The following is a 27,395-nucleotide window of genomic DNA, read 5'->3' as shown; positions in this document are numbered from 1 at the left end:
ACAGCCTGCACTGCATAATGTGTGTTGGCCAGAAGCTGTTCTGGATACCAGCCACCAACCCAAGAAGACCAGAACTGCACTGGACAGTCAGAAAAGGATTCGACCTGATGACCCTATGCTGACTTTTCCAGGCTAGCCCTCTGTCAACTGCCTCAGAAAGTGACCCACAGGAGAAACAATGTCACATGTGTTTACCATTCAGGAACTGCTTAGAGGACAGAGAGTCTTCTTCTCTCCCGTAAAGGTACCCAAATACCCAGAGAGAAGTGAGAGGAAGCAAAGGCCAGAGGCAGCACAGACAGTGGGATCTACACCTGGCTGCTTTTCATATCATTGTACATTCACATGCAGTGCTTTTAATCAAAGTAAACTAAAAATGCACTTCCTATTGTAGAAAGCAGACGGAGATGGACGAAGGTCCAGAGTGGGAAAGCGACTACTGGCACTAAAGTCAACCCTGTGGAGGAGATTGTAACGAGTCAATTTGTGCATGTTTGCCGATACCTGAGTCTTTTATAACAAAAACATACTGAAATACTATTAACTCTATAACTCAAAGACAAAACAATCCAAAACTTTGGGATTGAAATTTAAGGAAACTGACAGAGTTCCTAGAACAAGAAGAAAAACTACTCAATTAAGAGGTAAGTGTGAGGAGGGGAGCACGGGGTACCCCTATGTAGAGAGTCAAGAATCTTGTACTGATCAATTTCCAGAACTGGGTACTGGGCTTCTTCCTCCACCCCAGGTTCTCCACCCAACAGATGGAAACTCCCAGACCCACGTCAACTAAGTGCTTGAGAGGAGACCACCAGAACACAGTCCTGTTTTCACAGAGCCCTGGGAGCAGTCTACACAACTGGGGTCTGCTCGGGTGCAAATGGACAAAGACTGAGTAAACCCAAAGCAAACATCACCTGCCCAAGAACCCCAAAGCACACACCTCCTGGCCCACATAGGTTGCATTTTCTAATCCTAGTCCAAATGCCTGCAGAATCCCAAGCAGACAGATCGCTACAATACTCAAGAGTGACTGTGTTAGGTTTCAAGACCCGGCCTGAAGCCAAGGGTCCTAAATGGTGCACTGTGGTCCAGCTTTGCCACAGACAAAACAGGAATGCCCAGCCACTCTCCCCCAGCTAGTGTGAGGACAGGATGGGAAAACCATTTTAAGTGAAGAGCAAACAATGTTTCACCCTGAGTTGAAGCACATCTGAGGGAGATGTACTTCTGCGGGGAGGCCACCTGCTCACACTGAGACTTTTCTCCACTGGTCTGTAGGAGCCCAACTATGGCCACCAAATGTGCTGTCCTTGGGTTTAGAAACTTGAGTTTCTCTAAAGTGCTGTCTATACATTATCACCACCTGAGGCATCACCCCTCACAGCAGTTCACTAACATTCATTCTATGAAGAAGAAAACAAGCTGCTTGTGGCTTAGGACCGGCCCTGAGCTAAGATCCCTGACTATTTGGAGGCAGAGTAGCTGGTACACGCATAAACTAAAAGTAAGCTCAGGAAACATTTTCAAAATCAAATTGGAAAGTTTCAAACTTGAAAATATATAGCCCCCTTCCTTGTTTTTTTTCCAGGTATGGAAAAGAAACCTTTAAAAAAAAAAACAAAACAAAACAAGAGTTAACTTTTGGATACAGCTCCATGGGCTCTTAAGAGCAGGGTGGGTCCATCCTGGAGGCAGCCTCATGGACCCCTGCATTTCAGTCGGGAAAAGCCAGAGCTAGAATACATCCACACATTTCGTCATGCTGCCACAGATAGAGGTCACATGATCACTCCAGTGTGCAAAGCAGAAGCCACCCAAGCCAAGCATCCAAAATAGCTACCTTCTGTCAACTCTGGTTCACTGAGCCCAGGCAGCAAAGGGCAAGCCAGAAACTGAGACTCCACTACAGAGACCTGAAGACCAAAAGGCCAGAAACCAAGTCAACAACCTGCACCCTGAGAGGGCCTAGACAGGTAAGCTGAGGAAGATACCTCTGCCCTGCACACTCATAAACACGTGTGGGTGCCACACCGCCACCACCCAACAGAAAGGAGGGGGAGGGGGAGGAAGAGGAGAAAGAAGAACAGAAACTTTGTGCTTGTTCTGATTTTGCTGTTATTCTTGTTGTTTTGCCCACCTCTGGCCAAATCCATTCTCTCTTGTAAAACAGCTTTTCAGAATACGGACGATAGAACATGCTATAATCCTTTCCTGATGCACAAGGCTCTTTATGATCTGCCCTGGGTGTCACTCAGTCTGAAATGGAGGAGTGCTTCTTTAGCAAGTTCCCAGTGTAACAGAGGGATCCCACATCTGCATCCTTGGATGCTGATCGACCCTGTGCCCTGTACTGGGTGTGGAGCTTCTCACACAGTCTTCGTCGCGTGGATTCCGTACTGTTCAGCGATGTCATGCACACACGCGCATTCCTGTCATACAACCACATGACAGAGGCAACATTCCACCCAAAGTGTGCTGGCTTCTTTGTGAAGAAGCTTAATAAAAGCTAGCCTTGCGGGTAGTGTACGCCTTGAATTCCAACACTCAGGAGGCAGAGCCAGGAAGGTCTCTTCAAGTTTTAAGCCAGCCTGGTCTACATAGCAAGGCTACATAGAGAGACCCTGCCTCAGAAAAAGACTTAATAAATGAATAAGACCATGCCGAGAAATGAACTCATCCTTTATGCACTACAGCCAGTCTAACAAAAAAGGAAACATATTTGCTTGGAAGATGCATAATCAATTCATTACATGCTTTACAAACATATAACCCTAGAGATGGCTCAGAGGTTAAGAGCACTGACTGCTCTTCCAGAGGTCCTGAGTTCAATTTCCAGCAACTACATGGTGGCTCACAATCATCTGTAATGAGATCTGGTGCCCTCTTCTGACATGCAGATATACACTGTATATATAATAAATAAATAGATCTTTTTAAAAAAGAGAGGAAACAGAAAAAAGTGTTGGTGCACCGGGCATGGTGTTGTACACTTTCAGTCTTACCACTCGGGAAACAAAGGCAGTTGGACCTCTGTGAGTTCGAGGACAGCCTGGTGCACAAAGTGAGTCCAGGACAGCCAAGGCTACACACAGAGAAACCCTGTCTTGGAAAAGAAAAGTGTTGGTGTTCACGGGAATAAAACTGTATGGAGAGTCCTTTCAGCTGTCAGTGCCGTGGGCGTTTGCTGTCTCCCACCCTTGTGTGCATACAAAGCTGCACTGCCTGTGGTGACTAACGTGGATATCCCCATACACAAATACACACTTGTAAGCACTTATGTTCCTATAAATTCATATATCCCTTTGCTTGGGAGAGGCTATCACGGTTCGGAAGCAGACAATAAGCCCTAGCTTATTTCTAACCACAGAAGAACAAGGCCAATCCCTGATGTTTCCCTTCTGGAAGGCCTCTCCTCATACTCCTCAGGGCACAGCTATTTCAGCTATCCTATGCCCTATGCTCACGATGAGAAGCCCCTGTGTGCTGGCGATCTATAAACTTCTATTTGCTGTACCCTAGAAATCCTACCCTCAAAACATAGACAGGAGCTTCAAAACGAAAAACAAAGAACATAAAAAATATGAAGCATCCTCAATTCTCAAATTAATACTTCCTATGTTTAAAAGTGTTTTCAAGTCAGGACTAATGAGGTGGCTCAGCAGTTAAGAGCACTGGTTTCAATTCGCAGTCACCACGTGATGGCTCACAACCATCCATCACTCCACTTCCAGGGGCTCCAATGCCCTTCTCTAGCTTGCACAGATACCAGGCACACGTGTGGTACACAGACATGTATGCAGGCAAAACACCAATACACACAAATAGAATAACTTTTTTCAAGATTTTAAGAAAACATGTCTCGAATTGGGCATGTTGCAACACCTAGAAAAAAAGTTCAAAGCCACTTGGGGCATGGGAACTGCAGGCCCATCTGGGCTGCTCAGTAAGATGCAACCGTAAGGGAAAGCCCAGGATTGAACACCTCATTCTTTTTCCAGTTCAAGCATTATTATTCAAAGGACTAAGTAAGTCCTAGCAAGCAGAATATCATTCCAAGGAGAGCATCCACACCCAGCAATAGAGGAGGGTTTGGGCGAAAACAACTGCCACCCTTTACACATTACCAGGCTTTCAAGGACACTAACAATGACACGGAGTTCACCGTTTGCAAAGGGAAAGTTAATTCCTTCTGATCTGTTCTGTACGATAGTTCCCGATCACTCCCTCAGCAGCGCTGTAATCTAGCGCTCCTGGAAAGGCTGTGCTTTTCCTGACACTGACTGAAGTCCCAGCAGCGCCAGGCTGTGAATGCTCTGGGCAGGAGAGAACAGAGCATGGTCCCTTGCTCTGCTCGAACCCTGACCAGCAATCACTAGCCAGCTAAACTCTCACACCACACTAACACAGGCTCCTGTCTCATTTGACATTAAGAGCTAAAGCATTTCAGTCAATCGGGAGAACTCAATAACATTTTTTTCCAAATGCATAAACTATTGCAAGCACTCGGCCAGGGGTTAAAGGTCAAGCTGCAGCACAGATAGAAATGAAGTTCTGCCCTTGCAGTGCAGCAGGAAGAGAGCAGAAGCTAGCCTCACATGGATCTCCAGTGGCTAGGAGGTGAACTCAACAGGAGAACTTCCAGAGCTGGTTGGCTTCCCAATGGCAGAGGTACTCTCTCTTCCTGGAAAAGTAGAGGCAGTGAAGAGGTACAGTCTGCAAGCATGGCGCTGCAGCTCAGCATGTGACGACCAGCCTGGTGGGGCTGGACAGTTAGGATAAGGAAGGACTTCATGCTGGACATGGCAGTGCATGCCTTTAGAGCCAGCACTCGGGAGGTAAAGACAGGAAGGAAGGTCTCTGTGGGTTTGAAGCCAGCCTGGTCTATGCAGCAGGCTCAAAGACAGTTATGAAAAAGGAAGGAAGGGAGGGAGGGAGGGAAGGGAGGGAAGGGAGGGAAGGGAAGGGAGGGAAGGGAGGGAAGGGAGGGAAGGGAGGGAAGGGAAGGGAAGGAAGGAAGGGAAGGGAGGGAAGGAAGGGAGGGAAGGGAGGGAAGGGAAGGAAGGGAAGGGAGGGAAGGGAAGGAAGGGAAGGGAAGGGAAGGGAGGGAAGGGAAGGGAAGGGAGGGAGGGAAGGGAAGGAAGGGAAGGGAAGGGAAGGGAAGGAAGGGAAGGGAAGGAAGGGAAGGGAAGGAAGGGAAGGAAGGAAGGGAAGGAAGGAAGGAAGGACGGAAGACAACTAAACAATGTCAGTGGTGGTGCTGCATGCACAGAGACAGAGGCAGGTGGAACTCTGTGAGTTCTTCAAGGCCAGCCTGGTCTAGTTCTAGGGCATCCAGGGCTACACAGTGTGACCCTGTCACAAAGAAGTGGGGAAGAGAGCGACAGAGAGACAGAGACACACAGAGTCCAGTGCAAGTGACCACGTCTATCACCCTTCCCAAGGAGCACTGCAGAGGCTTCTAATAGAATTCTCTTGCAATTAACACTGTCTTTACTCAAGTCTTAAAATCTGAGATACACATATAATGCTGATTATAGCAAAAACAGTTTCAAGCCAGGCAGAGGCAGGAGGATCACCAAAAGTTCAAAGCCAGCATGATTTGTACAGAGTTCTGCCAAAGCTACTCACTGAGACCCTGTCTCAAAAAAGAACCAAGAAAAGTGGGAATGAGGAACTTCAGAAAACTTTCTACATCCGACCCTGCTGGTAATCAAGCAAAGGAAGTGACCTCTGCACTTAGAATCAGAACACAGCCCTGAATGTCTCAAGTTCCACATATACTGAAGGTGCAACCCGGGAGGACTGCAGCCCAGGAATTTGTACAATGACCAGCGAGTTCTAGATGTGCGCTGCATTTGGGCTACACGCGTGCACTACACTACAGAAGTGAGTCTTGGTTTAAATGGTCACACGGGGCTAGAGACTCTATCAGATTCTAGAATGTACTTCCATGCTGGGTTTTTTTAAAAGAAAGAGATTCTTCAGTCACATTACCTATGTATTAATCCTGAGTCCACCCGTTCATCCGTGCCCTATCTGTTGTGTACACGTACACGTGTACACACACACACACACACACACACACACACACACACACACAGAGGTCCACTTGCCACTGCCTCCCAGCTGCTGGGATTTGAGTTTGCTTTTTGTAAAGGAATGGTCATGCACAGTCTCAAGAGGAAAGAAAGAACATTGTGGGTCAAACCTGCTTCCCAACTGGCAGGCCAAGGCAGAGCACAGCATCTCAAGGGAGGGGCTCAGAAGCAGGGCCTCTCTCAGGGTACCATCTCCAGGACCGCTTCTCCTGCTGGCTGGAAATCTCTCTACTTGGCCTCTTGGATGAGGGTTTTGTCTTTAGCCAAACGATGTCCTTCAGGTTTTCCAGTGTCTTCACAGAACACCAAATGCTGTCATGCAAGTGGACAGTAAGTCCTCACATGCTGACAACTCTGAGAGCTAAAGTGGTTGGAACCCCACCCACTCTGAAGGGGAGGAAAGCGTCGGCATTTGTCCTGGATTCCACACCTGCCAACCACTTTTTCAGCTGGGTGTGTACTCACTCTGAAACAGGGTATGGTACAGGACAGGCCCCAACAACTTCAAAACACCAAAGCAGAATCTCTCCTCAAAGGACCTGACTCCTACTCACTATTCAACCAATTACCTTACATCATTAATTATTAATTAATTACTTTTGAATGCAATGGCAAAACAACTGGTCTCTCTTGGGTGGCTACAGGTAGTGCGAGGGAACCTGCACAGTGCATACAGGCCACTTAAAGTGGCTTCATTACAAATACACAGGAGAAATACATTCCCGTTTTATCGACTTACCATCCATGAATCATCTATGCAGACAGAAGCCCTACGTGACATTTGCAAACACAAGATTTCACAGAAGGTAATGAGAAAATACAGTGTCATCTTTTACTCCTGCTGGCTGAGGCTTCAGCCTCAAATCACTGCCATGAGCAATGACCCTGCTTCAGGGAGGTCTCCAGACACTCGGGTAGTCTCCGCTGTCTACTTCAAGGAGACAGCCCCCACTGGCAGAGATAAGGAGCAGATGAACACGCTGGTGGCTCAATAGAGTACAGAAATTTTTCAGAAATGTTTGTAAATAATCTTTGTACAAACATACCCCCGTGACTTATATTTGCTGAAATCTATAAGGTGGGAACAGCAAACAAAGTACTGCCAGGATTAAATATGAACTCAGATCAGAAGCACACACAGAGCCATGCATACCTGCAGTTTCTGGGGATACACAGACACAGGACCCCACCCCTGCCAGGACAGCTCCCAATCACTAAAACACAGGTCACATGGGCAGACAGAGCTGAGAGTCAGTTCAAGTCTCTCTGCTTCTTCTATCCATGTCAAAGCCTCGTTCTCTATTCACTAGCCACTGGGGCTGCCTTTCCATTCACCTGGACACCAATGGACACAGTAACTCCTCCACTCTTAGGGACTCCACAGCGTGCTGCACCTGTTCCAGAAGCTTCCACTCCCAAGCTGCTCTGGGACTCTTCCAGGACTAGCTGCTCCTTTGACCCTAGACTTGATGCCTCCCAGCAGTCCCCCATGCCTCTCAGACACAGGCTCGGGAGCTGTTTTTTCTGTTTGTTTACTTGCTTAGTTTTACTTTGTTTTAGTTTGGGGATGGGACTTCCTATATAGCCTTAGAACTGCCTTAGAACTCCCTGTGTAGCCCAGGCTGGCCTTGAACTCACAGAGAGACATTAGCCTCTGCTGCCCAGGTGCTGGGATTAAAAGCACCACCACAGGTGACTAGGCTCTCCATGCCCCCCGGTGGCTCTCATCTCCTGCTCATCGCTATTTTCTTGACACAGACTTGAGCATCTGCTGTTCAGAATATACTTCAAGCCCAGCATTCCAAAGCCACAGTCTGGAATGAAACATACCCAATGATACACAAGCAAGAGTATGTCCGAAAGCTGGAAATCCCACACTCTTTCCTACCTCGTGCTCCTGGGGTCAGGCAAGAAAGCGTCTACACCCTCCTCCCAGGTCCAGGAGGCAGCTGACATCAGGCTGCAGGTGCCTCATCAGCTGATAAGAATGGAAGACGTTGCCCTTCGGTCAGCAGCCCAGGTCAAAGGGTACATGCCGAGAATGTGCAAGGCTACAGAAGTAAGAGCAACAGATCTTTGAAAGACTGAGTTTTATGTTGTATGTGTGAGTAACCACATTAGGACAGCAGATTTTTAAAATAATCCACTTTCTCCTCATGTTCTATGTGAATGATCTATTCTTTAGTAGGAGAACCAACCCTCTGGTTATCAACATCTCATTCCCTTAAACTGTCTTACATTTCATAATGTTCTCTCTGCACGTGTCAAACCTCATACTGAACAAGAACTGCACAGAAGGGTTCCATTCTATACCTGTCTCTGGGTCTTTGCCCACAGGTTAAACAGGATCCTGTTCCTTTGAATTCCCCTACACACTGCCATACCAAAGGATGCCGCTTCCATACAGCTACCTTCACAATGAAAGTGTTACTGTAAATACACAGTACACATATTCCTATGAATATAATCTTATGAACAGTAAAACAGAGTGAAATAATACAATTCTAGATTAAGGACAGCATCATGAGAGAGTGAGCAAGACGTGTGAGAACAGTGTAGGAACTATATCTTTCATACTCCTCAAACACCTCTGCAGGGTTACTTACAACCAGAACTTCTGCCTTGGTATAAGACCAAACGATCTTTATGAAGAGCTTAGATTTGCTTTCACTGAGAAATTTTAGGGAGAACTATTTAGAGCATAAAGCAAAACCATCTTCAGTCCTGTACCTTGCTCACAGTACACTAAAGGGTCTCCCATTTCTATCCAAGCAGCATCCCAGCAAAGCAAGGGAGTGTTCAACTGTCAACTGAGTGCTTTCAAATCTCACTGCCACCAACTGTGGCTCTGAGGGCACCATGACTACCTCGCAAAAAACCTCTCCAGGAAGTGGGAGATTTTCCCTCATGCTCTCATTCTTCATCATTCTGATTCTTTACTCTCTCTTAAACTGTGTGCCCATGTGTGGGACATGAGGACAACCTTGTGTGTCATCTTTGGAAAACCATCCACCTTCTTTATAACAGGGCTCCTCGTTTTGGCTTGGTACTCTTCAATTAAGCTGGACTGGCTGGCTGGTGAATCCCAAGGATCTGCCTGTCTCTGCCTCCCCACTTCTAGGACTACAACTGCACCATGGCAGCCATTTTCTTCTACATGGGTTCTGGGGATCAAACCTACCTCCTCGTGTTTGTAGCCTGAGTCTTTTTCCAACTAAGTGATTTTTCTAAGCTGTGCGAATTTTGCAGTCTGGCTAACATTCACACCTTCATGGCAGCTCCTGCCCATAACAGATGCAACAACTATGGTGCTTTGTTGTGTCCTCTAACATTCACTTGGCCTTCCAGCTGCCCTCAGTCCCACCTTTCCCCACCTCTGCCAAACCCCTCTGTATTGCCAATCTGCCTGACTCTGTCCTCCTACTGCAGGAATTCACAAGTACTGGCCTCGTATGTAACTGAAGAGACCTGAGACACTGTCCTCTCTGTATACAAACCAACTTACTATGCACCCCTACATTCTAGAAGCACTTCCAAATGCAGACCCCACAGCACACTGAAATAAACAGAGGGGAGATGATCTACACTGCTCTTTAAACATCAACCGTCTTCCCAGCTTTGCTAACTCAGAGCAATGACCCAGACAATAGTACAGCCTTCCTATGACAGGGGGGTTAAAGCAATGGCTAGGGACACGACCAGGATAAACCAATAGCCACCCTCTCGTGATACAGATTCTTTACTCTTTGTCTGGTCATGACAATAGAACATGGCAAAAGCTCTGTTATCATGGTGTGCATCAACATAATTCTGCCTCTCTGAGAGGCAGACAGGAGGGTGTCCACCACAGCAGGAGGCCTCTGAAGGCCTTCCTCCCTCCTGTGACAAGGAACACTACCCACTTGCTTGTCTTCAAATCTAGGGTAACAATGATGCATCGCAGCCGTGTGAGCATGCATGTCATACGTGGTCTCATCTAGTAACTGCAGCCATTCTCATACTACTGATTTTTATTACAACACTATTTTGTATGACTCTCTTGTCTTTCCATAAACCTGCCCTTTTTTTAATATGAGAAGCCAAGAACAAAAAGTAGCTTATTTCTTAAAAGTTTTACCAATCACCCCTGACTATGACATTAACTAACCATCCTCAGCGGGGCTCAGCTGTGGACTCACCTAGACCTGTGACATTTCTCTCTCTGCCTGGCTGGCCGGCCGCTCGCTCTCCCTCGGGTTTGTGCACCCTCTTCCCCGGGGAGGACCATTGAGCACGCAGCCACTCTGACCTTAATTACACAGCCACCTTGCTACTGTGCCCAGCACGGTATTACCTCCTTTCTCCTCCATGCTAACTGTCACCACCCCAACCTCCTTAACCTCATTGTGGAGGTGTGCCTCTGCTCCTAAAAAGCCACACACAGAGGCTGGGCACCCATGAGCACAGTGACCTGGGGACTAGGGCCCAACGTCTCTGAAAGCTGATATTGTCACAATCACTTCTCTCAGTTATCACAAAATTCCCCTCACCCCAACCCCAGCAGAAAGAAGCAAGTTTTCCTAGGTCAAAAGGACAGCTTTTCCTCTCCTTGCTCTATCAGGGCCTTCAGGCACACTCCCCACAGAGGAGTAACCCCTTCTCAACCCACTGGGAGAGTGAGGTATCAACACCCAGGCTCTGACCCATGCCATAAACCAGAGTGTTCACAGGAAGAGTTCAGCCTGAAAGCCACACAAAGCCACTTACAAATGTCAGACTGCCCAGATCCCCTTCCTTCTGCCAAGAACTCATTGGAGTGCCACTTCAGATCTATTAATCACACAATGAGAACTTTTCCTTCTGAATGCTCCACCATGCCAACCCAATCAAGTACCTCAACTGCTACCCATGCGGGGCTGCAACCCGACATACACTTATTAAGAAGGCAGAGAGAAACCGCTTTCAAACTACTTTTACCTAATAAAACGCACGGCTCATTAGCTGCGTTCATCAATAGAACTCTCCAGTGAGGAAAGCCATACGAGCTCACTTCAGACATGTACAGCACCTCTCTCCAATGTCCGAAACCTTGTCTCTTTGAAAGGGTTGTCTGAATGAAATATACATAACCCATATGGTCCACTGTATGAAACAACAACAGAAACAAAAACCAAAGAAAAAAGAAAAGCATTTTGTTGTCAAATGCTTATAGGAAAAAAAACAAAAACAAAATTTCAACAATTATTTCAAAGCTCAGACACAGAGGCAGGAACATGCCTGTGATCCCAGTACTCAGCAAACAGTGGAAAGCTTGTGAGTTCTAGGACAGTCAGTCTGGACTGTATAGTGAGATTCTGTCTCATATAAATGACTAATAAATAAAACGAGTGAGGGAGGGGGAGGGAGGGAGAGAAAGAATACAGCAAAAAAAAAAAAGAAAGAAAGAAAAAAAAGAAAAAGAAAAAGAAAAACCACAAAACAACAAGAACAAGAATTGGAAATTCCCACAATGGAAAAGGTCTTTTCTACCGGGACACTGCACACACATCTGTGTGTCTGTGTAACACAGCGGCACATGCTACCTCCCTGGGTTATCTGTCCATGCTCCGGGGGAGTCCAATCTCCTTGCATTACCTCTGCCCAGGTCAGGGATGAATAGCTGTCAAGCTCCCACTGGAATAAAGCAAGTGCTGCTTTCTTCCTGAGGCAGCAGTTCCGCTGCACAGAGCACATGGCTAATCTACATATGAGAAGGTCACGGCACTTCAGTGTGAGGTTAAGAATGGAGGCTCGCAGAAGGGGCTGTCTTAAACGCTTGGCAGGATGCCCAACAAGTAAAATTGTTGAGAAGCAACAGTCAGCCTCTGAAGCAGCCAGGGAAAAATATTTTGGTCACATGGTGCTGCGCACACTACCTAGTGAATTTCACGTGTTGAACCTTTGAGAGGTCCTAAAAATTACCACATATTGGAAATAAATGCGGCTCTGGGCATTGCTGGGTCAGTCACACCAGTATGTGTGCGATCTTCATCAAACACCCTTCCTTCTATACAGACGTGTGGGACACACAGAGAGTAAAAGTCAACACGCTGACTTCCAGCCGCTCGAATAGCTCAACAGCTGAGGACAAAGTCTTTGCATCAGTTTTCAGTGAATCATGAAAACCTCCCAAGAGCATTTAGACTAAAAGCCGTCCTCCTATGAGCTGTCCAAGCACAAGCACCCTAGTAACATTCCTCTCTGCTGCCTCCTTTCTTCTCTCCCTCTTTAGGAATTAGAGGGCCATATGGGAAACCTCAGGGACTTCACAAGACACACAATCCCTACAGAATCAAAGTCCACACTGGTGTCTGGAGGTCCTCACAGTCCAGGCCCTCCTCACAGGAGGGACAGCCTGGCCTCACACTGTGGCCAGCAGATGAAAGGACGGAAGGACGGAAGCCCAAAGGCTGTGGAAAACTCTCCTCCTGCACTAGGCCACCCCCACCCCCAGCCCTTCTGTCTTCTGGATCAGCCAAGAGAATCTGGGATCTGGCACTGAGAGGCCAGGGACTGCTTTCGAAGCCAGCAAACTCCTAGCCAGTATGACTATGATTTCAACCTACCTAATTCATGACAAAAATTAATTAGAAGCAAAAGATCCAATTTGGAAGTTGTCTACCAACATTCTTCCTCGAGTCAACATTTAGATGGCTCTGAGGTCAGTTAACCAGCCCCCCAGGCCTAAATAAGGGGCACAAGGATCATGAGAGTACCCAACAAACTACTTCATTTCATTAATTGCCAATATGTACTCCCTCAGTAATCTAAGAGCAGCCCTCTATGATAAACAATGAACACAAAGTTTAACAATTTTCAAATACTCTCTGCATTGTCTATTTGCCTTGGCATCCTATACCAGTGACAGCCTTGAAAACTATGGTCCACGTTTACAACTGTCCAATAACTTAGTTTTCCTTTACCTGGCAAAGAAAGAAACGTCAGGGGAAAAGTCTGAAGTGATTTAGATAGGAAATAAGCGTCAAATACTAATCTATTTGTTCTCAACTACAAGAGAAAGAAAAAAAAACTCAGTTATGGTCTTTATTGATGAGAAAACACGGTATTTTGTCACTCTATTAAAATGTCCCTTTCATGCCCATGGTACCTAATCAGGTCCACACAAGAAACCCCACATTGATTTTTCCCCTTCCTTGAACCAGGAAGCACAGAGACTGAAGTGACTTGCCTGGGGTCACACAGATGGTAACATCCCATCTTCCTGTGTCCCGCTGTTTACTGCTTTTGGCTCTTGCCCTTGTCTCTGCTTCCGTCTCGGCGATCTTGCCCCCTAACCCTGATACACACTGCCCTGGGTGAAGCACAGATCCACCAAACTAGCAAAATGGCTCCCACGAGACTCCTTTAGTCAAGCTGAGTTGCTGGCCTCTCACCTTCCTCCAGGGTATCAAGCCCAGAGCAGCTTTCCTTCCTGCTACTCTGAAACTCTGGTTCAGGCTGTCAGTGAGATACAGGTAAACAACCAAGTGACCAGATAGAAGGGCACTGCTGACCTTCACTGTTTGTTTTTGAGGGACCTTACTTCGTAATTTGGGTTACCCTGGAACTCAAAAGGTAGCTGAGACCAGCCTTTAACACAGCAATTCGTCTCCTGGGTGCTAGGGTATGCCCAGCTAGTCAGCCTTTAGGAAAATGCATCATACAAATGACTCGCAAGACAAAATCCACCTGAAAATCCCTTTCTTGTCAACACCATCACACCCAAGATCAACTCTCAAGTTCTAAAAGGGTGAGGCCTGCCTGAACAGGATTCTCATAACTGATTTGAAAGTGAGCAAGTGCGTCAGGACAGGGTCACTGTAGACACACTGCCACACCTTTCAAGTATCTCCTAGGACGGGATGCTCTGTTCCCCGTTACTGCTTTTGGGTACCATACAACCAACGTAGTACTGGGTTACACTGAGCATCCCCAGACTCTGCCTGGCTCTTGGCTTTGGCCCCCTTCCCCTTGTCCCACCTGGAGCTCCCCAGTTAGCTTCCTTCCCCTCAGGTGGTATACTTTGATGGCTATGTTCTTTCCGCACAAGAATAGAGAAGTATTACAGCCATTCACTTTAATGTCTACTCTGCAAGCCCCAGGAGTTTCTGATCACTCACCAGGGAAAATTATGGATCCTGGGCTGTACTTACTCTCTATATGGAAAGCACCAAACAGCACTTAGCACTCATTCAAAAGAAAATTAAATTTTGCCTGTTCTAGCTTTCTAACTCTCAGTTTTAAAACAAAAGGACCGGAGCTGGAGAAATGGCTCAGCGATCAAGAGTGCAAATGTAATGCACCTAATCAAGAGGGGCCTGGGTTCAGATCTGGCACTCACACCAGGCAGCTGAGCTGCAGCAGACGCAACACCTCACTCTGGCCCACAGCGCCTGCACTCAGATGCACACACCCACAAACAGCGGACACGGATATATAATTTAAAAAACAAATACACCGAAGTTATACGTCCATTGATGTTAAAACTGATGCAGAGAGAAGGACGCTTGTTAACTTAGCTCCTGAGAAACCAAACTCCAAGTTCCCTCCCAGACTCTTCCTTCATTTCTGAAATTCTGAAAATTAGTTACCCTAGAGAGACAGTGACTTTTGCAGTGCATGTAAAAAGACAGTCTGAGGAAGGGTTGGGTCCCAACCAGAGGACTCTCAGTACCAATGACTCACGAGTGCCTCCCACGTCACCAGACATGCCCCTCAGGACACCAGGCAATCAGGTCAGGTTGAGTATCTGCACAGCCCTCGGCTTCCACTCAAGCCTGCGAGCTGGAGAAGTGAGGCCACAGCAGACACTACTTGGTGTCTACGAAGCAGCAAAGAACTGTGGAGGTGGACAGGGCTAAACAGCGCCTAACTGAAGGGGTAGCCATGTCCTCCACCATACCCTGAATCGAGGCAGAGTAAGCACGCTCAGGAAAGCAGGTAAGCAAAGAGTTAAGGGCACACAACGTGGGGTTTAGTGAAGGCTTTCAGCAACCAACTCTCCAGCAACATTCCCAAAAACAGAAAATTAAATTCCTGCGGAAGACAGAGAAAATGAGTGTCCACACCTGACAATAAGTCACAGCCTGCCGGACCCCTAAACACGGCCTGCCGGACCCCTAGCCATGCCTGCCAGACCCCTAGCCAACTGTCTACATCAGGAGAGACTGTTTCATTATGGTCATTCTTCCTTTAATCCTAACCATCCCGGAACTAAATATAACAAGTGTGCCGGTCCCTGCGAGCTGAATCTGCTTCCTTAGAAAACTACCTATTTGGCAAGATTTCCTACTTCCACTTCCAAGGCAACCCATAACTCACTAGGCAAAGCGGATTTATTATTTAAAGAAAATGGAAGACATTACAGTGGATTAATTCAGTTGGTAATGCTTCCAAACTTGAATGTCAACTCCTTGATCAATTTTGGAATTCCCAATCATTTCTGAGGAATGGATGAACTTCTGGGACACCCACAACAGAAAGCCAGGAACCAACACTAAGGATTCTGGAACTGCTTCCACTAATCACCATGCCTGGCTTTCTGGAGTTTACTTGAGGACCTGGAGAGGTGGCTGTCAGCTCAGCCAGCACACATCATCTAAACAGTTCCCAGAAATACCCAGCAAGCTAAGGCTTCCCCATAGACTACTTCCCTGTTTCCAAGAGTCTACGTGATGCAGAAAACTGAGAAGAAAAGGAACCATTCTGTATAATGATTCCATTTTCCAGTTTGGGTTCTTTGCCTCTGTAACGGAGCAACATTGTGTACTGGCACAAAGCCAGTAAATGGCTGGGGGAAATGGGAGATAGCATCATCTGCTATATCACATCAACTTTGTGTTGCCAAAATCCACCTCACCCCCCCAAAATCAGGCCACCACTCTGCAAAAACACACAGTTGCCATTTACACTGTTAAAATGAGCCAGTTCCAAACCTGTGGTCCCAAACACTCATGGTCTGGGTACCAAGGCCCGGTCAGCATCAGCATCACTTGCAAGGGAGCGCCAGCCCCACTACTGCCTGTGTCTACACAGGACTGTAAAATGTGGGTGCTCCATAAATAATTTGCTGCTAGTAGGTTGTCTGGGGCAGCCACAAGAATTCTAAGTGTTCACATCTAAAAAACTGCTGCTTCCCAACACAGTACTTAGGACCTGGTGTCTTCTGTCCATCACTCAAGAACTGAGTACACTGCAACATCAATGGGGTTAAAATATAATCCGTGCGTGTGTGTGTGTGTGTGTGTGTGTGTGTGTGTGTGTGTGTGCGTGTGTGTGTCATACATGCAAACCTACTTGTTCACAGGAAAGGCTCTAACAACATGATCAAAATATGTTGTATACAGAGAAAGGGGGGGGGGATTAATCAGGACAGCTTCTTTCCATGGCCAATTGGACAGCACCCCAGGTTTGTCCCCACTAAGTCCTCCCCTCCTCTCCACCTCAGAAAGGTTCTAATGATGCCATGCCCAGTGATGACACAATCACACATCTCCAGAAAAAAAAAAATCCACAGTGTCAACGTTATCAGAGAAATCAACAGATTCATAAAATTAAAAAGAAAAACATCAAGGGTGCCCCAGTGGGAACATGAGGAAGGCTTTGCTAATAAACTGATGTGGCGTTTAAAAAAAAAAAGCCTAATTATAACACGCAGTGAGAGGCAGCAAGCTCAAAGTTTGACACAAAGAAGGGAAAGGATAACTCCTCTCTGCTGTTTACAAAGGTGAAGAGTCTGAGGAGGAGGCGGTAGGGATGAGATACACCTGGTGCGACCCCACGACGCCTACAGACTGTTAAACGGTAAGTTCTATACTGTTGCCTCTGTCTCGTCAATGTAGCAAGACACATATCTAAACACTGTCATTTTCTAGTGGTCTATTCCAAAACAGAAGATGTGGTACTGTCATCTAGGGTTTCTAGAGCTCATCAAACACAACCCCCTTCCAGAATGGCTGAATAAGAGAGGACTTTTGCCTGGTCCTCGGTTTCGTCTTCCCTCAAGGCTGGAATGCTGAGAAAAGCACCCTAGAGGTTGGTCAGCACAGGCCCTCACCGGCTGACCGGTCATTCCAGAGACTGCTTCCTTTAACAAAGGAAGTGATTGTCTCCCATGTATGCTCAGCCTGTGCTGGTAAACATTACTGTAAGAAACAATTTTGTTTCACCATTAGTTCATCTGTCAAACAGTAGCCTCATAACATACTTGGCACTGACCCAGACAGAGCTGACTTTGGAAACAACCTGCTGGATCCTACTTAGATGTAAGTCAACTTTAAGAAATAGTTTGCTTGAAACTGTTCCAAATGAGTGGAGTCCTCGCCCAGCACACACGAAGCCCTACATTCAATCCCGGGATGCACGAAATCTATTAGAGTAGCAGCCCACACTGGTGATCCTGGCACACACCGGGCTATGTGTCAGAAGTTCAAGGCCACCCTCTGTTATAGAGCAAGTTACAGGCCAGCCTGGGAATATGCAACTGTCTCTATACTTAAAAACAAACAAACACACAGACAGAAAAAAAAACATTCAAAAGCAAAATACATTTGGTGAAAACCTAACCGAGGATATGAGTAATTAAACTTCAGTAAATTCCCTTGGTGTAAACAGTGAACTATGACAGCAAATGTGTATCAACAGCATATTTATTCAAATGTAAGCTAAGCTGATCTGAACAGACTCCTAAGGACACTCGGGTAGTAACTAAAGATACCAAAGCTCTTCCTGGTCGTTGACTTTCTAAGAGAAAAGGAGTCACTGCAGTACACCATGGTTTCAGACGAGTGTTAATTATTCAGTCACCTAATTAAACCAAAGGGTCATTTAGTATTATGCAAATAGCCTCCAAACCAGGCCTAACTGCACCGTGTAATACTCTGCATCTGTGATACATAAACACCTTCTTGGTCTGTGCAGTTCTACGTGGTGCTCCTCCCCCACGCCACAGGGAACAGGGCTGAGCCTTGGGATTCCTCAGCCTCAAGCATGCATACATAGCTTCAAGCATGCATACAGCAATTGTGCATACACAGCATTCACACGTACAAAAAAATGAGCGCACGCAGCAAGCTTGTGCATACAGCAAGCCTGCATGCACAGCAAGCTCGAATGCACAGATCCAAGGGTGCATCCGCGGCAAGCATGCAGCATGCTTTTCCTGGTCCACAGAGAACTGCAAAAGCCTCTTTTGGAAAGCGCACTCCTCCAAATAGGCACACACAGCCCAAAACGCCCCAGTTCCAGAACTGCCTAAGAAGTGGGTATGGCCCCTTAACTAAAAACAGCTCTGCTATATAGCGCCATAAAGATTTCATAACATCCATTTTGGAGATGTAAATATTACACAAAAATTAATGGGATTCTTATTAATATTCATTTTCAGCTTTTCCATAAATCTGTTGTTTTAAGTAACGCACAGCAGTTTTATCAAACATAAATATCAAATTTACAAAATGAAAGCGGCATGAGTCACAAAATAAGGCTCAGAATGCAGGGTTCCAGGACCTGGGCAGGGACAGCCGGACGCAGTAATAGCAAAAAAAAAAAAAAAAAAAAAAAAAAAATCAGTAATAGGCCACCTCCCTTAATCTGCCCCTACCCAAGTGCATCTGCACTGCTCCCAGAACGAGCTGGGAAATGTCACAGACCCAATAAAGTTTGAAGTCAGCCCTCCCGGGGAAGGATAGGGTTAAATAATAGAAAAAAGATCCTACTCTAGGTTTGTGATGACGCTGGTGTGCAGCCTAGGGAATCGATGCCCCTGATCTATCAGAAGTCATCTTTGCACATACACCACCCAAATTATAAAGCCATATATGGTCGATTAATGAGAGAAACAGAACTGAAAACAACCCCCCCCCCCCGTTACACTGATTTTCTTTACAAGGTGACTGTGTGCGGTAAAATTACTAAATCTTCCTGTAGCTAGTCCTGTATTTATCAAATTAGTTCTCAGAGCAGAATTAATGGTATTCTCAGAGCACAGTGAAGATGTTATCCTCCCCGACTTCAGTGAGGAGCAGGATATTGGTTAAAGTACATTAGTTAATGTGTCCCGTGTGTTCTGGGTTATACCCATACCCAGGACACAATACGATGCTGACAAAAATACAGTGACCAAAAGCCTGGCCAAAAATGCATCCTTAACTACAGACAGACAAAACCAAAAGGAAAACAGAAGAAAGGTCCTTTCCGGTTACAGACTAAAGGGAAGAACATGTGCCAGGAATAAATCTGATGTAATATTAATGTGAGTTTAATTTTCTATTAGCTGCCTTAAATTACTATTATAAAATACAGTCAAAATTAAGTAATAGAAAAAAATCAAGGTACCTCACATAACTGACTTTGAGCTATAAATATTTTCATCCACTACAACATGAAAAACAAGAATTACATTTTTATATGGGGGTTGTTCTTATTTCTTAAATAACAGGCCTTTTTGTATGAACCACTCCTGCTAAATCCACCTAACCAGAAAACAGCCATCCATACCCAGACAAATATATAAATTCAGGCCATCACTATATTTTGATAAAATCTGAAATATTTGTCAACCTAAGGTTTTGTGGAAGAGGGGAGGGACCGACCTTATGAGACACTGTATCTTAGATTCATTTTAAGGAATAAGGAAGAATTCTGGGACTTCCTGCTTGTAAACCTAAACTAGCTTACACTTTGCTATAGTCTATAAACTAAAAATAAAATAACATGCACAGAATTCAAGAGAAATTTATATATGTGAGCACTCCCTGGGACTCCTTTTGAGACTTGCTCTATCTAAATACATTTTAAAAAAATCATAATGTGGCATGTTTCAATCTTTAAAAAATCCCTCTCAACAATAGGCAGGTTTTGTTCCCAGTAACAAAAAAAAAAAAAAAAATGCCATCCAACACAAACCATCTGCCTAAAATCAAAAATGAAACTAAATGTATTAAAAGCCAAAAGAGATTTATTTTTCCATTATTTAATATGACTTTGTAATTTATGATCTATAGACTGGCATAATTTAATATTGTGGACAAGTGGCTACCTAACACAGCTATCATAACAAATACTAAATAATATTGTTCTTCCGAAAGAAAAACTAATAAAAGCATAAAAAGAAACAATCTACATGTTGCCGGTAAGGTAACTAAGAGAAATCTGTGAATTGAGGTCATACGTCTGTCCTTTTTTCTCTGAGATAAAAAAAGCTATTCCCAAGGGCCACTAAGGCCATAATGGATACACTCTCATTCCAAGAAAACAAAAAATACTTACAATGATTGGTGCCATTAAGAAATATCACTCTAAAGCAGCAGGAACCTGCATCTGTCTCTAGCTTCCTCCCTCTACAGCTGACAAAGATGAGAAGCTTTAATAATTACATGGACTTCTCTTTCACATTTACTGTGTGGATCGAAAACAAAAATTGAAACCACAAGTTTTCCATCAAGAACAGGGGGAAAATTTTTTTTTATTAAAGTAGAACTCCCTGAACCGTGTAGGCTTGGAAGCAGCAGATATCAGGTACCAAGTCCAACCAAGTCTCTCCTCTAATCCACAATTATTTTTAAAACACACCTCCCTAAAACAAGTGAGGTAAACCGAAGAACACTGCTATTCCCTTCTAGCAGACTAGAAAACATCACAAAACTGCACAGCATTAAGACATGCATAGAAGAAAAATTATTTGGAAGAAACAGTACCCAGTACAACTTGCTTTAAATATTCTTGCTCTAATTCACAAGCAGTGCGAATGAAGCTCACATTACTTAGCCTAACAAAACAGTCAGGAGGGGAAAACAATATTTGGGGGCATTTCTATGCTACAAATCAAAAGAAGATATGTTTCTTAGCATTTCTCAGAAATGTCCATTGCCTCTTTTGACCAATTGTTCTCTACAAAAATTAATTTTATCTCACAGATTTTAGAATATGCCAAATCTAAGTTACCCTCCTCGTCCACATGACCATCTTAAAATGGTCACAATTATGAGAACACAAGTTACTAAAACTGCATGGCTTTATTCTGACTTTAAGCTAATTAAGAATCACCAGCCATATAGCTTTTCTTCTGATTTTTAGATAATTAAATATCAACAAATATTGTAGCATTTCGGAATACTGAAGTCTTAATGCATTAAACTGTAAACTGGTAAACCTAAAACATATTCAACTAGATCTGTAAAAAGCAGACTTTTATAAAAAGCTTTACGGAGCCCAAACTGGCCCAATCTTTGCATTAATTATTTCTCAATACTGCTATCTTCCTATCTTCAGTCCACAATTAAAAATCTAAGACAAATGTAACGTTCATACTGTAAGATTGTCACCAAGGACCCGAGTTTTATAAATGCCCAATACTGGACAACAGCATGTTTCTCTGTATTCAATCCTCTTATTGCTATGATTCATAAAAATTTAAGCTCTAAATAGTATTCAACCTTCCATCTGCTTGGAATAGAGTTCAGTTATTATTTGTGTCAGGAATTTTTGTGACTGTACTGCTCCGCACTTCTATTTACATCAGCAGTGCTAAATGCCCAATGGTGAGAGGGGAGCCAATCAGATGGCAGATTAGATGTCAACTCAGAGGCAGCTGTCTGGAGACTATTACAGCCAGTTTACCTCCACAATTCAAATTCCAAACCTTGCAAAGGAGAGATCAAGTCAGTCTTTAGGCTCAGCCTACTAGCAAGAAACAGCCAGAGCAAAAGGCACTTCCTAACAACGCTGTAGGACTTGGGCAACAGCAAAATCAAGAAAATCCACACAAATACGATCCAGAACGATCCATTTTCACTGGCCTACTACCTAGTTACGAGGTTTGCTGAATAAAAAAAAAAAAAAAAGAAAGAAAGAAAGAAAGAAAGAAAGAAAGAAAGAAAGAAAGGAAGGAAGGAAGGAAGGAAGGAAGGAAGGAAGGAAAAGTCTAACCCATGATCAAAATAAGTTCCATCGATCCGGAATCTATTCCTTCAACATCGCCTCCCGGTTGAAGGTGACTCCTTCCAAGGAGCCCTTAGCCCCATAATGGATCTCTCCCTGGCTATTCTTAGGAAACGAATCGATGTTATTTTACAATTTTTCGCCGCCTCCTCGTTGTAAATCTGGGTCTTATTCCTGCTGGTAAACATCCAAACTCCACCAGCCACGGCTGTCACAAAGCTAACCTCGTTTTCCCCCCCGCCTCTGCCTCGCAAGGGGAATGGGAAACCGACCGGGGCCCGGAGAAAGTTCCTCTCTCCCCGCGCCCACTCGGGGCACACCGTGGGCGCCGGCGGAGCCAGGCCCGGCCCTGGGGCCCGCTACCCCGAGAGCCCTCCCCGGGCGGGCGCGGCCTGGGGCACCGAGGTCCCGTCCCGGGCCTGGCGCGGGCACGCAGCACGCCGAGAGGGCGCGGGGCAGCCCGGCTACCCGGCCCCGCCAGCTCCGGCACCGGCCCGGCGGCGCCGCGCCCCCGCCACCCCCGCCAACCGCCGGGAAAAGTACCCGGCGAAGAAAGAAAGTCGGGCTCGCGGCGCGAGGCCCGGGCGGAAGCAGGCCCGGCCGGGCGCGGGGGTTACCTGGGATCTGCCCATGGTCGGTCCAGGGGTGCCGGGGCTCATCGCCGGGTGATTCCTTTGTTGCGCGGCCGCCCAGGCCGGGCTGGCAGCGGCGTACTGGGCGCCTAGGTCCTTGCCCAAGCCCATGCCCGCGGCCGCCTGCTGGCCACCCGCCGCCGCCCCCGCCGCCGCCGCCGCCTGGGACTGGGGCTGCGACGGCGGCGGCGGCGCGCTGGAGCTGCTGTAGTCGGGGTAGCTACCGCCGTAGCTCCGCATCATGGGGCTGGGCGAGGTGAGCAGCTGGTTGAGGGTCGGCGTGGCCCCCGACGGGTGCTGGTTCTGGCCGGCGAAGCGCTGGAAGCCCCCCGCCGCCGCCGCCGCACCGGCGGCCGCCTTGCTGAGGCTCGCGGCCCCGCCGCCCCCGGGGCCCATCATCATGCCGCCGCCCTGCTGCCGCGGGGAGCTCAGCACCCCGTACCCCGAGGACGAGCCCCCATAGCCGCCGCCACCGCCTCCTCCTGCTGCTGCTGCTGCCGCCGCCGCGGCCGCCGCCGCCACAGCTCCGGCTCCTGCTGCCGCTGCCGCTGCTCCTCCTGCTCCTCCTGCTCCTCCTCCTCCTCCACCTCCTCCGCTGCCTCCTCCTCCTCCTCCTCCGCCGCCGCCGCCGCCCGCGCCGGGCCGGCTGTAGCCCGGATAATGGTTGTACTGGCTGTTGGGGTACCCTTCGTGGGAGTTCTGCAGGGGGTCCATGCTGCTGGGGGCCCCGGCGGCGGCAGAGGCGGAGTGCATCATCCCCATCCCGGGGCTTTGTTGTCCGCCATGTTGATCAAAGCAAGGCCCAGCGCGGCCGCCGGGGCCGCCGCTAGCAGAGGCAGCGCTGCCATAGTAATTATTAAACTCCGAGACGGCCGCCGGGCCGCCGCCGCCGCCCCCGGGCACGGCGACCGGCGCGGGCTGTTGCTGCGCGCCCAGGCCTGGGTGCTCATAGCGGCTGCCCGCCGGCTCCCCCATCTTGGGCGGCGCGTCGTCCTCGTCGCCCGGCTTGCTCAGCAGAGGCTGGCCCTGCGGGTCAGCCTGACTGCCCGCGGCACTGTCCTTGGCGCCTCCATGTTGCGGCTGCTCCATGTCCGGGCCGGGCTGAGGCGCGCCGCCGCCCGCACCGCCCAGGCTGTTGTTGGCAGTGGGATGCTGCTGCTGCTGCGGCGGCGGCGGCGGCGGCTGCTGCTGTGGCTGCGGCGGCTGCTGGAACTGGTTTAGCTGCTGCTGTAGTGCGTGGTGGTGGTGGTGGAGGTGGTGGGCATGGTGGTGATGGTGGTGGTGGGCATGGTGGTGGTGGTGCTGCTGATGGGGCGGTGCAGCGGGGGCCTCGCCAACGGCTTTCAGTTTGTGGTTGGGGAGCAGCCCGGTCTCCATGGCCGAGCCGGGGCCCGCCGAGGAGGAAGAGGCCGCGACGGCGGCGGAGGAGGACAGCGCGGCGGCGCTTCCACCCTCCTTGAGAGCCGCCTCGGAGCCGCCGCTCTGCGCGCTGTTGGAGCTGGCGGCCGCCGCGGCGCTCGCGCTATGGGCCATGTTCAGGTCGTGACGGGGGTGCAGGGGGTGGTGGTGCACATTATTCAGGCCGCCGTCGCCGCCCCCCAGTATGGGGCCCGGAGCCGCCGCCGCCACCGCGCCGCGCGCGCCCGTCTCCAGGTCCCGGGCCCCGGGCGCCGGCCGCGGCCCCGAGGGCGCCCGCCTCTCGCAGCTGCCCGCCCGTGCCCGCGCCGCCGCTGCTGACCGCGCGGCCATGATCGCCGCGGCGTGGCGCGGCCGGGTGGGGTGGGGGGAGACAATGTCCCCACTCGCAGCCGGCCGCCCCTCCTGCGCGCATCCACGCGGCCCGCGGGGAAGCGCGGCGCCCTCCCCCCCCGCAGCCCCGGGCCGCCCGCCGGGGGCGCGCCTTTGCGCTCGGGGGCTCGCGCCCGCTACCGCCTGGACCGGCGGAAAGTTTTTTAGTTCCGCTTGCAATGAAACTTTTCTCTCTCCCTCTCTCACACACTCTCTCTCTCTCGCTCGCTCTTTTTTTCCCCTCTCTAGCCCGGATATGGGGGGGAAATGCACGACTTGCCTGAGCCTAATCGGGCCCAGCGCGGCGTGAGGGAGCCGAGCGAGCCGGAGCAACTATTATCCGCTTCTCTCCGAGGGCTGCTGCGCACTTGCAAAACGCGGACTGGACTCGGCCCCCGGCGCCGCCGCCGAGCGCACGCTCGCCCGCCAGCTCGCCCCGCTCGCTCCGCACTGCCTCGCCCGGCCTGGCGCGGGGGACCCGGCCTGGGGGAGCGGAAGGGGGGGACCGGCTGCCGGCGCTCGGGGCCTGAAGCTGTTCAGTCCCCTCGTGCCTCCGGTCTCCCTGCCAACCCGCGGCCCTGTGTTTGTTTTCACGTCTAAAGGGAGCGCTACGAAGGTGGAAAACGAGTCTGACGAGCAGACAAAAGAGAGAGAAGGGGCTGGGAAGCAAAGTTGTCTATTGGGCCTCAGAGGTGGTGAGGAGCCGATGGAGAAGGGAAACATTTAGGCAGGCCGGGCAAAAGCACTCAGTCTCTCTCAGGAGTTATGTAATTTTTCACAACCTTGGCCTCTGCGCCTGGATTTCAGGCCATCGGCGTAATTCCCACAACTTCATCCAACTGAGAAATTAGGAAAGACTTAAGTGAAGGTTAAGCCGCAAAGACTGCTGTGCCATGTACACAGCAGGCGCTCAATAATTGCTTATGATTCACCACCCTAATCCCCAAGGTGATGTTTATATAACTCTTTTTAAAGGCACCGTAAGTAGGTATGAAAACTCCTAGCATTCCCCACGGAGTATTTTTCTTATAATGCGTTTGGGTGTCCTCTCCAGTGTTAGCTCCAGACAGCATTCAGGAGACGTTTAACTATTAGTGCAAAAACAGCGACGGCTAAGGTTTATCTTGGGTCTTCATAAATCTACACGACGCCTTTCATCATATTTCAGAGGTTAATGTGTGCAATTAACCCTCTTGATATGAGTTCATTTCTAAGTAATGGGAAACAAAACCAAATAGATGTATTTAATAAACATAAAATCAATAATAATGCAAACAGCCTAATCCCAAAGCAGAAATATGCAGTAGTTGCCCATTTTAAAAAAGGTGCCCATAGTTTTAGCAGGATAGTGTTTTACACGATATTATCATGGAGTAACCAACCTCTTGACTGCCAAACTTCTTAACCTAAGCAACGGCTCCGTTGTGCTAGGGTGGCCCGATTTGTGTTGAGAGAAAGCATTTGAAACCAAAGGTTCCAGAGGCCAGGCTGAAGGAATATGCTAGATTCAGGTGCACTGTACTTTTCCAAAATCATTCTTTAGTCGCTCATAAAAAACTATTTTAGTTTATGTCAATTGCTGTGGTTGTTTGCTGGGCCAAGTGTAAATATTTTACATGGCTAAGTAGAAAATTCTAGATGTTAGTAATGACTAAATGGGGGTGGGGTGGGGGAGAGAATCGGGTATATACCCAAGGGTCACTGTAAAGTATAGAAACTGTCCATGACCCTATAGAAACAGCTGGAAAGCAGGGTTTTCATCCATATGTGTCAGAGTTACAGCCATAAGGCAAGTCTATGCCAAGTCATTCTTCATTTTTTTTGCCAGGAGAACACTACTTCTTCTTACCGTGCCTTTTTGACATTTTCCCCCTAGATCTTCTCTTCTATATTTGAATGTGTACTAATTATAGGGTTACACCACACTTTGGATTTTCAAAGTTTTTTCGTACACAAATAGAAATATATGCCTGTTTTGTGTATATGTCTATCGACATAATCTAAAATCAATTACATATTTATGCTTTTAGACATTTTCAGCCAAACTAAATATAAACATATAATCATAAAAGTGCATTTTTTTCAAACAAGTAGAATATATCAAAGTCAATTCAGACAAGCCATATGTTGTGACTTATTTTCACAACCGTGCCTAAAAGAGAAAATGAGTCACCAAGTTCAGTTCTGGCCTATTTCTTAGAAATATTTTCTTTTTCATGCCAAAACCATGAAAGTAGAAAGGGAGAGAGAGAGAGAGAGAGAGAACTATGTGAGTGAAATCTCATTTAACTCTAAGTCAACTGAGAGAGTGAAGCAGAGAGGCAGTAAAACAGAGCACCCAGCACAAGGAAATCAACCTGCTATAAAGGGCCACACATGCCACTTTTTCCTCCCCAGTGGCAGATGCCACACCCTAAAAGCAGACAGAAGGCACAGCAGCCTGCAGGAGTACAGGAGGAGCACAAAGCCTGCAGGACTCGGTTTTGTCTTTGCACAGAGAACACTGTCTTTTAAAGCAGGTCTTTGCTGAAGATAAAGTATGGACTCCTGTATATTCAACTTTCCCAGCGCACCTCCTTGGGAAAACATAACGGAAGTGTCTTAAAGTTTCCAGTAAACCCCCAGTGCTTGATAAAGAACACAGCAGTTGTAGGGGGTCTCTTATCCAATAATGGAACGAGCTCAGGATTCGGCCCAGCACAGTTTCAGCCTAGCTTATTTCCCTTGCCTGGACCATCCTGAGTGGCAGTCCAGCCTTGTCTCTTTCAGTGTGATGGAGCGACAGAAATCTCTGCTTTGGGTTTGTCTTAATGCCTTCCTTAATCTTTCACCTCTTGTGCCTAAATTTCAAACCCTAGTGACACTTGTGTGTTTGCTGTCACCACAAGGAAGCCTTGGGGGTGAAAAGCTGCTGGTG

At 47.7% G+C, this 27,395-nt stretch overlaps 1 protein-coding gene across 11 annotated transcripts in view; it reads right to left on the bottom strand.

Annotated features, from left to right (window-relative positions):
* Arid1b (AT-rich interaction domain 1B) overlaps positions 1 to 24,930 on the bottom strand; it is a 356,041-nt gene extending 331,111 nt beyond the window's left edge. For 5 of the 11 annotated variants that reach the window (XM_087642968.1, XM_087642981.1, XM_087643042.1 and 2 more), the window contains exon 1: positions 24,759 to 24,930. Coding sequence is in view for 6 of the 11 variants with exons in the window: in XM_087642823.1 (XP_087498949.1) it covers positions 22,676 to 24,439 (1,764 nt within the window). In the remaining 5 variants the exon portion in view is untranslated. 11 annotated transcript variants of the gene reach the window in all.
* Between the last annotated feature and the right edge of the window lie 2,465 nt (positions 24,931 to 27,395).

This window comes from Rattus norvegicus, chromosome 1 (genome assembly GCF_021556685.1).
Source record: "Rattus norvegicus strain SHRSP/BbbUtx chromosome 1, alternate assembly SHRSP_T2T, whole genome shotgun sequence".
Classification (NCBI taxonomy): domain Eukaryota; kingdom Metazoa; phylum Chordata; class Mammalia; order Rodentia; family Muridae; genus Rattus; species Rattus norvegicus.
The sequence above is the reverse complement of the archived record's forward strand: the minus strand, read 5'-3'. Positions and strand labels throughout refer to the sequence as shown.